The sequence below is a fragment of the Brachyhypopomus gauderio genome, unplaced genomic scaffold (assembly GCF_052324685.1).
Source record: "Brachyhypopomus gauderio isolate BG-103 unplaced genomic scaffold, BGAUD_0.2 sc128, whole genome shotgun sequence".
Lineage (NCBI taxonomy): Eukaryota > Metazoa > Chordata > Actinopteri > Gymnotiformes > Hypopomidae > Brachyhypopomus > Brachyhypopomus gauderio.
In genome coordinates, this window is record NW_027506949.1 from 230,509 (window position 1) to 244,059 (window position 13,551).

At 44.9% G+C, this 13,551-nt stretch overlaps 1 protein-coding gene across 9 annotated transcripts in view; it reads right to left on the bottom strand.

The window, feature by feature from the left end:
- The window catches only part of LOC143498992 (NLR family CARD domain-containing protein 3-like), a 52,990-nt gene that overhangs the window by 38,795 nt on the left and 644 nt on the right, over window positions 1–13,551 (bottom strand). Inside the window, exons 3-10 of one of the 9 annotated variants that reach the window (XM_076993920.1) lie at window positions 9,776–9,846; window positions 8,924–9,692; window positions 7,345–7,484; window positions 6,738–6,994; window positions 6,204–6,311; window positions 5,866–6,090; window positions 1,146–1,200; window positions 578–782 (exon numbers count right to left, since the gene is read on the bottom strand). In XM_076993920.1, coding sequence (XP_076850035.1) covers window positions 578–782; window positions 1,146–1,200; window positions 5,866–6,090; window positions 6,204–6,253 — 535 coding nt within the window. In that variant the 5' untranslated portion in view covers window positions 6,254–6,311; window positions 6,738–6,994; window positions 7,345–7,484; window positions 8,924–9,692; window positions 9,776–9,846. Of the gene's footprint in view, window positions 1–577; window positions 783–1,145; window positions 1,201–5,865; window positions 6,091–6,203; window positions 6,312–6,637; window positions 7,485–8,923; window positions 9,693–9,775; window positions 12,162–13,551 lie in introns of those variants that run through there. The other 8 variants (XM_076993919.1, XM_076993921.1, XM_076993922.1 and 5 more) reach the window with 8 other exon arrangements.

Genomic DNA, 13,551 nt, shown 5'->3' on the forward strand with positions numbered 1-13,551 from the left:
TTTGTATTCTCCATAGATTGGACATCCTAATTCAGGTGATAAATCTTCAAGGACTGTAAGTGTTAGATATCAGGATTAAACCAGTGGCTGTAAGATACATTATTAAGTTGAGAGAGTCTACTGGATGTCGGTAACACTGATCAGCAATTTGAAATGGAGAACACAGTGTTCATGGAGGAAGTCATTATACCAGTTGAAGTTCCACCACACACATACTAGTCACCTGACTGAGGAGACCTACAACTATCAGACTGGACATCTGAGAGACAATGGGGGGAAATAGAAAACACATCTGTGTATGACATCAAGAGAGTGATCTGTGGTCAAATCTGATCTGGTCAAATCTCAGTTCTAAAGAGTAACAATGTATCCTCAAAACATTCTACAATCACATGACAACAGTGATAAATTTAGGAAAGTCTTGAGTCTGCAGTGTAGCAGACTACACTGAAGGGACGTCAACTGAGGACAGACCAACAATGATTTAAGATACTCATCATGAGCTGAGATTTACCAACAGTTTCCTCCCTCTGAAGCAATAAAGTGATGATATGATGTCATGAACCAGAGCTCTTACTGGTCTGTAGTGTGTTAGCGAGGTCTGTTTGGTTCATGTTCCTCAGAACGTGCAGTGTGATCTTCAGCGCCCCCTCTCTGACACTGCTCTGATCTTCCTCATCCTCCACCTGTCTCTCAGTGCATTCTGGGTAATCAGGACTCAGTAGATTCTTGAATCTCTTCAGCTCATTTTTCACCAGAGAGATGATTTTGTGCTCCAGCTCCTGAATAAACAGTATCAGTAAAACTACAGTGTTACAGACAGATGATTATAACACAGGATAATCCATTAAACACAAGAGAGGACTGAACTGAGAGGGACTGGTGGTTCTGTGAATATTCTGATTTATTAAAGTACATATGCATCATATTAAAGTTTCAATTGTAGGTGATTTTATAAAGCCATAACACAGTATCTTTATAAGTTTTGTTCATCATCAGCTAAATTACAAATAGGCATTAAATTTAAGCATGAACCAGTAAAGCCACAGAGTCTCATCATGATCTGTGATGTAAACACACTCTAATGATAAGAACCTTCTCCCACTCACACAATAAACACAATCCACATACACACACGTACATACCTTGAATACTGCCTCCAGTTTGTCTTTAGAAATCTTTACAGGTTTCTTTTCAGCACTGTTGATATACAGTACAACAACTTTAATTGACAATCTACATTTTATAGACAAAATACACATTACATTCATGAATATGTTACACTTATAAACAAGTTACATTCATGAGTACATGTTACATTCATGAATACATGTTACATTCATGAATACATGTTATGTTATATGATGATGATGTGATATTATTATTATTATAATTATTATGTAACATTTTATTTGTAAAGCGCCTTTCTGGACACCCAAGTGCACTGTACACACAGGAAAAAATAAAATACAATTAAAAATACAGATAAATATGCATAAAAATATAGGATAACACTACAATCTACAAATCTCATCCATATGCCACTTTAAAAAGATGAGTTTTAAAACCTGCTTTAAAAATATCTAAATATCTAAAAACAAGCCCGCATTTCATCAGGGAGCCCATTCCACAGCATCGGACCCGCGACACAGAACGCTCTTTTCCCAGTGGAACTTAACTTATAGGGCGGAACCACAAGCAGGTGTTGGCTTAAAGATCTAAGTGTACACATCGGGGAGTATGGCTGGAGTAACCTACTTAAGTAGGGAGGAGCAAGGTCATGCAGGGATTTAAAAACCAACATAAGCAGTTTGTACTGAATGCGATAATGCACTGGAAGCCAATGAAGGTGACACAGAACTGGAGTAATATGCTCCCAAGATCTTTTATGGGTAAGCACCCTCGCAGCTGAATTCTGCACATACTGCAGTTTGCTCAAGGCCCACGCAGGGGGGTCATACAACAGAGCATTGGAGTAATCAAGTCAGCATGTGACAAACGCATGAATCAAGGTCTCAGCAGCAGCAAAAGAAAGGAAAGGGTGAATCCTAGAAATACTTCTAAGATGGAAAATGTCTTCCCTACATGTATTTTTGATGTGTGACTCAAAAGATAACGTAGAGTCAAACGTGCCTCCGAGATTTCTTACCTCAGCAGAGGTAGAAACAACCAAACCCGGAATGCTAACAGTAGTGTCACCAAGTCTCCTAACTGTAGCAGGAGAAGCAATTATGATGGCCTCAGACTTTCTATTGTTTAAACTCAGGAAGTTCTCCATCATCCATGCCTTAACATCCGTTAAGCAGCTCAACAAGGCAAGAGGAGGCAAGCTATGGGCAGGTTTGGTGTAGATATAAATCTGCACATCATCAGCATAGCAGTGAAACTGCAGCCCATGCTGCCTAATGATGTCCCCAAGAGGAAGCAGGTACAAAATGAATAGCAGAGGTCCAAGCACTGAGCCCTGGGGAACTCCATGTGAAACTGAACAAATGTCAGATTTAAAACCTCCAATAGAAACAAACTGCTGCCTGTCAGAGAGATAAGAAGTGAACCATGCAAATGCAGTCCCAGTTATGCCAATCATATTTTTAAGCCGAGACAGCAATAGGCTATGGCACACTGTCAAATGCTGCAGTCAGGTCCAGTACAATAAGCAAACTAAGCAGTCCTGCCATCAACAAATCAATCACCACCCTGACAAGAGCAGTTTCAGTACTGTGATTTCTCCTAAAACCATACTGAAAGACCTCAAATAGATCACAGGATTCAATATGTTCCTTTAACTGTGTTCCTTCGCTCCAGCAGTTTAGTGAGAAATGGGAGATTCGAAATGGGCCTATAGTTATCAAAATTCTCAGGATCTAAGCCAGGCCTCTTGAGAACTGGAGTGATGGCTGCCAGCTCCAAACATGCTGGAACCATTACTGAGCTAAGTGAAGCATTAATAACCATAGTAATAAGAGGACAGACAGACGGAGAACAGGCTTTCACCCATTGTGTTGGCATGGGATCCAGTTGACATGTCGTTGCCCTAGAGGTCATAACAAGCTTTGAAACAAACTGCTGATCTACAGCATCAAAAGCAGTAAAATAACTGCTACTGGACTGCGAGAATGGTCAAGATGTGTCTAACACATTCACAGTGGACTGAAACTGTGAGTATACTGTGTCTATTTTATGATTGTTCTCGTTTTATGGATTTTTTCAAAGTTCAAACGACGGAGTTAAAGGAAAACTCTTCACAGGGCCAAGTATCCTATTGACAGCTTGAAACAGAGCTCTGGGATTACCGTGGGCACTATGAATAACATTAGAATAGAATAGAATAGAATAGAAAGGGTGCTGGTCTTTTATTAGTTCCAAAAATTAACAAGGTAACAGCAGGGGGAAGAGCCTTTTCTTGTAAGGCCCCCCAGCTTTGGAATAATCTTCCTAAATGCGTCCGGGACTCTGACACAGTCACAATCTTTAAGTCTAGGTTGGAAACCCACTTATTTAGTCTAGCGTTTGATAATTAATATCCCCCCTTAGATAAAGGTACAGATCCAAGGGTTCACAGGCGAAGGATTTTATGGTAGACTGGGGCGCTGGTTCTGTCATCCTGTCACTGCTCGTGGTCACTCAAGTTTGTTGACAGTGCAGTGGACGGATGCCATTGTCTCAGAATGCCCCCAAGCCTATGTTACCTTCTGGTTCTGCCTTTTTTAGCTAGGCTGTAATAATTTTACTTAATGCCGGAGTTGCTGCCACACTCCAGAAATGTTTATAATTTCACCTGTCCTGTATATGTCCTGTACAGCGCTAATTTTTCCTGTTTCATTTCTCCACATGGCTGCCCGCCTGCTTGAGGAATAATGAGATGAGGAAAGACAAGCGATCCATCATGGGCCGGCCACCTCCTGCCTAACCGGATGCCTACACCATGATGGACATTATTACATCTTTTTCCTTTTCTTTCTCTTCTTTCTGTCTAAATTGTTGTTGTTGTCATGGTGACCGGTGTCGGCCAGAGGAGGATGGGTTCCCCCCCTGAGTCTTGGTTCCTCTCAAGGTTTCTTCCTCCAACTTGTGAAGCTGCTTTGTGACAACAACTGTTGTAAAAAGCGCTATATAAATAAAATTTGATTGATTGATTGAATAATAAAGTGTTTTAGCTTCCTGCAGTTTTTCCTTGTAAAGCAGGACATGATCACTGTAAGCACAAGCATGCACAGTTAGGCCAGTTCTCTTTACAAGTCGCTCAAGCTGTCGGCCAGCAGCTTTCAGCTTGCGCAGCTCAGCAGTATACCAGGTAGCAGGCTGAGAAAAAGATACAGAGCGAGTTCTGAGAGGTGCCAGGTTATTCAAGATAACTGACAGTTTCATCATAGTGAGCCACTAGCAGATCTGGATTTAAACAATCAGGTATAGTCTTCTGTCTGAACATCTCCATAACAGCCAGTGGACTAACATTTTTGAGGTTCCGAAATGTAATCTGGTGTGATTGGTGCAGCCCTCGCAGAGGCCGTGACAGTGGAAAATCAAAAAACACAGCTTTATGATTAGACACACATAGATCAATGCTATTAAAATTTAAGGGAGATTTACCCACAGAACAGACAATGTCCAAGATGTGGCCTTTCTTGTGTGTAGGAAAATTGACATGCTGAGAAATATCAAATCACCAAGCAGCAACAGATCAGAGTAAACAGAGATAAGTGAAGCGATTAACTCAGAAAACTCAGCCATGAAAACCGAAGTTAGCTTAGGAGGATGATAAATAAGCACAATTAGTACGGGTCTAGCAGCAGAGACTAACATAGCCAAACACTCAAACGATGTCATGTTTGAGATTGAGACAGATTTAATTTTGAGGTTAGATCTGTAAACTACTGCAAGCCCTCCACCACGACCAGTTAAACACGGTTTATCCATGTATTGGTAATGTGCAGGCAATGCCTGATTGAGAGCATAATACTCATTAGACTGCTGCCAGGTTTCAGTAAGACAAAGCAGATCAATGTCATGTTCCAGAATAACATCTGCAATGAACGATGCCTTGTTATTTAAGGAACGAACGTTGAACAGAGCACATTTAAGATTCAGATCTGCACTCAGCACCGGGACAGTTGTTGATATGTAGTGTAGGTTCCATTTGTTAATTTGGTTGTTTAACCCAGCCACCGCCTGTGAAACCTTCCGGCGTTGTGAGGCCCACATCGAAGGAATATTGTTGGGGAGCTGCCTAAAATTGTAAGACCGACCACGACCCCGATGACAGTATTTAGGTCATCACAAAATGCCAAGGTGACGATGCATCAGTAGCGGAGCAGGAGTCTTATCCCCGTTGCCATGATGGGACCACAATGGTAGTTGCAACCGTCACAGCCCAACAGACAAAATAATACTCCCAAAATAATCCACATAGCCCGGAAGAAGCGTAGGCCCTTACTCACAGCAGTTGTATAACCTCACCGGTGCTCTGCAACACCTAGTGGAATAACCCAACACACTTGAACATGTCACGGTTCACTGGACTCCCAGACTGAGGGACACTGAACCCAAATGCTGTAGTGACAGTAGAACAAACACAGAGAACCTGCACCTGACTTTAACTCTGGTGATGTAGAATAATATTTATGTGAATGGGGCCTCACCAGATACTTTATTAGAAACACCTAGTACCTGTACACACTGGACACCTTTTTAGAAAAAGAGAGTCTAGTTCTTGAATTTCTGTGGCATGTTTACACTCGTAATTGTGATTCAAATTGTAATGCTGTTCTTCACAAAATAAACACACAGCTTTACCGGTTACTTCAATAATTAAATATTTAGAAGTCCATACTTTGTTAAACACTCTGTCACTAATGTATAACTCACTGTAGGTCAGAGGTCACAGGTCCACTGCTGAAGTTAGGAATATCACTCATGGACTTGGCACTCTTCATAGACGCACAGCTGGGTACTGGAGATGATTCACTCTTCATAGACGCACAGCTGGGTACTGGAGATGATTCACTCTTCATAGACACACAGCTGGGTACTGGAGATGATTCACTCTTCATAGACACACAGCTGGGTACTGGAGGTGCTGCTGTCTTTACCCTGATGAAGATGAAGAAAATGTTGAGTAATTACATCCTTCACTACTTCTCATTTATCCTGAATATTCCCTCTTCCTGTTTCCTCAGATTAAGTGCTGATGTAAAGCTCCTCACTTTGGGTCAGAGGTTCCTCCTCCACTGCTGGAGTTATGAGGCTCCATCATGGAGTTGTTCCAATTCACACACACACAGCTGGTCACTGGAGATGCTGCTCTCTGCTCCCTGTCAACAGTTCATCATAAAGAGGAGGAGCAGGACACTGAAACACTGATTATAATGAACCTGATGTCACTGCAGGATAAGTCTCTCGCTAACAGAAGCCCAGTAACACTACAGGAAACAGGATGAGCTACAAACATATTTCATAGACATGTGATTCCTGACACTTTCACTTTTCACATTCTGTACAGTATTGTACATGTACTTCAATTCTTACTTGACTGATACTTGTGATAACACTTGTTCCATCTTTTGGCAACTTATCTATATATTGTTTTCTTTTCTTTGTTTTTTTTAACCAATGTTCCACAAAGAGTGGCTGGGCGCACCCTTAGAGATAGGGTGAGAAGCGAGGTCACTCGGGAGGAGCTCGGAGTAGAACTGCTGCTCCTCCACATCGAGAGGAGTCAGTTGAGGTGGCTTGGGCACCTGTTTCGAATGCCCCCTGGACGCCTTCCTAGGGAGGTGTTCCAGGCATGTCCCCCGGGGAGGAGGCCCCGAGGAAGACCCAGGACACGTTGGCGAGACTGTCTCTCGACTGGCCTGGGAACGTCTCGGTGTTCCACCCGAGGAGCTGGCTGAGGTGTCTGGGGAGGAGGAGGTTTGGGTTTCCCTGCTCAGACTGCTACCTCTGCGACCCTGCTCCGGATAAGCGGTAGATAATGGATGGATGGATGGATGTTCCACTAAGAATTTCCAGAAGAAAGTGTCATTTAAAGTCTGATATATTCCTTTCAGCACAACAAAAACTGTTACAGCTCCTCCAGTTTCTTTATTCTACCGACCTAATAGGTCACATATGAGAGGACTGACTGCAATAATCTTCAAGATCTTTAATATTTATGGGCTTTATAATCTGCTCTCTTGTCTACATTTTCAATTCAGCTATTTTGTCATCTTGCAGTAACACTCACAGATTGATTTGTACATATGCAGACTGGATTAAGCTCCTTTATCGTTAGAAGAATTAAACAATATATTTTGTACATAATGTAACATTTGTAACTTTTCTCAGTATAAGTGTTAATAAACACACCGTCATACGTCATGAACCTGCGTTCATGTGGTGATTCTTCTTGTTTCCTTTCGGTTTATTCATCTGGCCTCACCCATCTCACCTTTACTTGTTTTACCTGTTTGTGTTGTTTTATTAAACAGGTGATGGTGGTAACACGCCTACACAGAAAACATAGGTAGGTTTGCAATATCCTATACAGCACTTATATATACTGTATACTGCATACTGCTCTCGGTATATACTGTATACCACATACTGGAACCCACTATATTCTGTATATACTACAGTTTCATATGACTGCATGGTGGTTCGGTCCACTTGTGAATGGTTTTCCTCCACCAGTTTGGTGCTTGTTCTGACCTCCTGACAATCAACCCTGGTAAGATTTTTGCTACAGATGCATTAAACTGAAAGGGCATGCAATTCATTTGTTTGTGTGCCAGAGAAATATGCAGTTCTGCCATTCTTTTGCATGCTGGGGTATAAACTTATGCACTATGTAAATATGCATGTTTCTTTTGTAGCTCAAATTAAAAAACTAGTATATGTTTTTAAAATAATGCCCATGTGAGACCCACTGGGGCCTGCAACTATAACCCAGCTGGGGTCAAGATTTATAACCCCAGTGGGGCCCGAATAGAACCCATGGACACATGTGACATGTGTTGTTAAAACCTCCCAAAGACCTGTAAAAAAACCCCTTAAAAATCAATTTACTATAAAAAAGACCATATACAAACAGAGGATTCCTGAAATTTTAGTCTTCCCCTCCAATACCTAGTCAGACTCCAGGTAATTAATAATAATAAATAAACACAATGGACTGCGCTGCAGAATGCCTTCATTGGTCAATAATGAAACAGTTCTTAGGACGCTCTACGCATGCATTTGAAAGGCAAAGGCAGGGCTTTGAAAATGGCTAAGCACATCTGGGACAAACATTTGCAGCATTTGTTTCTTGAGGATGTAGAAGAATTTGATTCATGGTGTGAAGCTGTAAAAGATAAGATTAATTAGAACTAGGGCTGCCACTAACGACTATTTTTCTATCGATTCAACTATCGACTATTTTATTGATTGGTCGACTAGTCTAAACGATTAATTTTCTGTTATGCGGGGACACTGCTCTCGACCACGGACCCGACGGACATCCAAAAGGCGGCGAACCGTGTAGACGGGGCCCCCGCCCACCATACGCGGAGCCGGCGGTGGAGGTGCCAGAGGAAGACCACACAAGACCGGCCGGAGTTTGGACACGTGTGTAGTGGTATGGCCAGAACCAAGAGGTAACTGACTACGCCACCCCCGGGGGTATAAGCTTCCGAGGGAAAGTGAATTTGTTAACACCAACTCCTTGAAATGATCCCAATTACCAGGGTTTCCACCCCATTTAGGTTTTTGCAACTTAAGACAGAGACAAGGTCAAAATAGAAATGTTTATTATCACAGTAATCAATTTTATAATCTATTTTTAAAAATCTCAGCTCCCAACACACACCTACTCACTCACACATCGGGTATGGTCGTAGTAGCCCAACAGAACAAACACAAATACTATAAAATAAGAACTAACTAAACCAGGCAGGGAGGGGCTTACCAAAGGGGATGACCGTCGCCACTAAAGTGGGTCAGCAGAACCGCAGGAAGAATACGCTGGCTTCACACCCCAGTGACCCTGTCCTACCCAAAGGGTGAACTCGCAAACGTAAACACCCACCACCACCGGCAGCGGCCTCTTGTCCCTGCTCCTGCCAAAAGAACAAAAAAACACAATCATTGGCCTTGTCCACCACCCTCCCAAAGAATGGCCGGGCGTCCCAGGCCAGCAGCACAACAATCCCCAAAGCACAGTGATCACACACCCGATAAATTGCACACTTGACTCACTACTACATCCCAGAGGGCACTGCAAGCATCACACCCCTACAAGGGCACCACAACGCCCCAACCACCCCCCAGGAGGAACCCAAGGCCCCAAAGAACATAAGGCAAATAAAACACAAAGCAATTAACCACTCCACACAATAAGGAAATAAACAAACCCAAAAACCAAACCAATAAAGTCAAAACCAAGAAATTAATACCCACTTACGCACCCACCCGCACACACACACACACACACACACACCAAACATGCTCGTTCTAATTGACACCCCCGCTCTACCACGTGCAGGGACGACACTCGGCCCCTGCTCGCGGCAATACCGCCGTTTGGCAGGGCCAGCCCCACGTGCGAGTACGCTATTATAAAACATAAAACACCATAAAACAAAGTAGCAGAACAACAGCCGGAGTGAAGCCCAGCACAGCGAAGCTTGTTGTAGGCCCGGTAGAGAGAGAGAGGGAAGGTGGAAACACTCAGTAACCTATAACAAACAGATATAACAAGATTAGCCAACCCCTCAATAGTTACTGCTCATAGTAGCGGCGATATTAAAACACTACTTACCCACAGTCTAGTAGTACTAGACACCAGGCCCAAGTACTAATCTCGGAGGTAACAGTCGCGAGATATAAAGCCTACATGGAAGGAGGAAACGTTAGCCACGACACTATAAAAATGTAACGTTAGCGAGTGCGTGACCGAATAATCACCTGCCAAACCACAGGGAAACCGCGAGCTAGATAACCCCCTGTAGTGGATTGCAAGCGCGTAAGCACCGAACGCAATAACGTTGAGACGCCACTGTAGAAAGCTAGCTGCCGAGTGAATCTACCTGGACACAATATAACAGCTAACATTAGCAATCGATGACTAACTTGCACTCCGATGCCAGAGAACACAATTTACCTACCTCTAGGAAGAGTGTAGTCTAAACGAACCCCAACCACAGCCTTGACAGAAATCGCCCGCAGACAAACAGCATCAAACTAACGCCGATGACCGGACGGCATAGGGCAGCCAGAACGTGCGTTTGGCAATGTCGGCGCCCTGAATTTAAAGTCCAGCCCTACATGGAATGCCCGAGCAATGTGATGACGCAACTAATGACGCGACGTGGCTGCAGCACCCGTAGTGGTGCTGAAGCACCACTACACGTGGAAGACCGGATGCACCCGCATGGAAGGGGGAAGTGCCAGGCGGTAAGCAACAGGGTTGATTTGCCTTTCCACCTTAAAGGGCCCCAAGTACCGCGGGGCCAACTTCCGCGTACCCCTACGGACAGGCAGGTCCTTAACAGACAACCAAACTCGCTGGCCAGGGCGGAACGAGGGAGCAGGGAGCCTATGCCTGTCGGCCTGGCGACGTTGGGCAGCTGAGGCAGATAACAGGGCCCGACGAGCGCCCTTCCAGGCCAGCCGGCATCGCTTGACAAGGGCCCGGGCCCCCGGCACCACGACCTCGCCCTCCTGGTCAGCGAACATAGGAGGGGGGTACCTGTTGAGACACTCAAATGGAGACATCCCCAGGGACGAATGCCACAGCATGTTGTGGGCGTACTCAGCCCAAACCAGGCGCTCGGCCCAGGACGACGGACAAGCGGAGGCAAGACAACGCAAGGTCTGTTCTAGGTCTTGGTTGACCCTCTCGGTCTGGCCGTTGGACTGGGGGTGAAAACCCGAGGACAGACTGGCCTTAGCCCCCAGCAACCCGAGAAAGGCCACCCAGAACCGGCTGGTGAACTGGGATCCCCTGTCGGAGACTACGTCGACCGGGAACCCATGAGCCCGCACCACGTGCTCCAGGAACAGACGGGCGGTTTCTTGGGCAGAGGGCAATTTGGGCAAGGCCACAAACTTGGCCGCCTTGGAGAACCGGTCGACTACGACCAGGATAGCGGTGTTTCCCCGGGACGCCGGCAGCCCGGTCACAAAGTCCATAGAGACATGAGACCATGGACGTGAAGGCACCAGGAGAGGGTGCAAGAGCCCCAAGGGCTTGGACCTGGGGGTCTTACTGCTGGTACACACCGTACACGCTGCCACAAAGCCTCCGATGTCCTTTACCATACCGGGCCACCAAAACCGTCTGCTTATGAATTCGGTGGTCCGGCGTGACCCGGGATGAGCGGCGAACAGTGAGGCGTGACTCCATTGCATGACCCCTTTCCTTTGGTCAGAGGGGACGTACAGCCGCCCAGGTGGCCCGCCTCCTGAATCGGGCTCTGCCACGAGTGCCCGTCTGACGGCCGCTTCGACGTCCCACTGAATGGGCGCTGGCAATATGGCGCCAGGGACCACAGGACCAACCTGCGGTTCCCATTGACGTGATAGGGCATCAGGCTTGGTATTTTTGGAGCCCGGGCGGTAGGACAAGGTGAAGTCGAAGCGACTGAAAAACAAGGACCACCTGGTCTGCCTAGGGTTCAGGCGTTTAGCCTGTTGAAGGTTGAAGCCTGTGTGTTCTACTGTGAGACTCCTCTAGTCATCATAAGTGTTCCCATTTTTACTAAACTCTCTCACTGGGATCAGGAGGGGGAGGACAGAGGAATTTACTTGTCAGCGGTGCTAGAAAGTGTAGATGGGATGTTTTCTGTTTCCACCATTGCAGTATCTGACCAGTGTGTATGTCAATCAGTGGCTCATAGAGGTGCTGATCCAGCTGCTCAGTGATGCTCATCATCTCTCTCCTGAGTAGGAGATCCATGAGACCCCAAGATGTTTGCATATGTTTGCTCGAGAACGCTGGAGTGACCAGGTAATTCTTCATCTTCCACCTTTCTCTGATCCTTGGTCTTCAGTGGTGTCTGTATCAGTTGCTGGGACACAATGTCCTGCTCTTCTTTTATCTGTTGTTCTGTCTTGGTCAGTGTGTCCACTGTAAAGAAGACATGAGGATATAACGAGGATCCAGCAGTGTCACTAGCACCAAACATTTTCTCTCCTCCATCCCTGCAAACCTTTTCTGCAGCAGGTTTCCCTGAGTGTTTCCATCCTCCTCGTGTTATGACCCTCTGCCTGAAGCTCCATCTTCAGCACAGCAATGCTTGGGATGACACTGGAGATGGAGCCTCTGAACTGTTGATCTCAAGAGGAACTTCCTCAACAGGTTCCAGCATGTCAATCACACTGGAAATTATGTCCCATTGATCAGCAGTTGGTGTAGCAAATGTTCCCTAATCTCCAGCGTAGATGTTCAGTGTTTCTGCTCCAGCATCTCTGCATCATGTGGTGTGTGGAGCTCCAGCGAGTGGGTTCAGACTGAATGATGCTGTGCTGGAGGAGGCCAAGTTCTTTTACAACTGTTCTCAGATTCTGCTTTGCAAGCACAACGTGGCTGAAATGTTTATCAATGTTCTTTAGCTTGGCAATAATGTACAAGTGGCCAAGAGAGAGAGACAGACAGTCCTGTTATCTAGATGCATGTGTGTTTGTGTGTGAGAGAGACAGTCCTGTTAACTGTGTGTGTGCAAGAGAGAGAGAGAGAGAGAGAGAGAGAGAGAGAGACAGTCCTGTTATCTAGATGCATGTGTGTGTGTTTGTGTGTGAGAGAGAAAGTGAGAGAGAGAGAGAGGCAGTCCTGTTATCTAGGTGCCTGTGTATGTGTGAGAGAGAGACAGTCCTGTTATCTAGGTGCCTGTGTATGTGTGAGAGAGAGACAGACCTCTTATCTAGGCGCATGTGTCTATTGAGGGTTTTCCATCCACCGAGTTTTTGCGCATTTTGAAAATGCGCATGAAAAAAACTGGATGGAAAAAGACCAAAATTCGAAAAAAGCCCCAAATATCACAAAAAGATTTTTACGCTAGGAGGAGGTGGAAAAGTTAGACTATCGCATCGCCAAAATTCGGAAAAACTGGATGGAAAAGGGTTTTTCGCATAAACGATGACGTATCATGCCTCAAGTCATGTGGTTCTGTACATGATCGCGATGTAAAGATGGCAAATGCATACAAAAACAGTTCTGGAGAGAGCAAAAATTGAATTTAACATCTCCATGTATAGAAAAGAAAAAGAAAAAAATGTTTCAAAACCTCAACATGCAAAAATGCGTAACTGCCAGATGGACGTAAAACCACTATTGTTTGGCGTCCTCTCACGTGATCTAAAGTTTATTCGCATAACTGTAATGAATGGAAACAAGGCTTAATTCGCATTTTTTTCTGCTGAAACTTGGAAATTGCGCATTATTTTTTCGAAAGGTTTGGATGGAAACCCGGTGGGTTTGGGATTTCCTATGGGGACGTTAATGTGTTATGCTATGTGTTGAAACAAAGTGAGTGTTGAGTTGTTCATATATGCTTAAGAATTTCCAGAAGAAAGTGTCATTTGAAGTCTGAGATA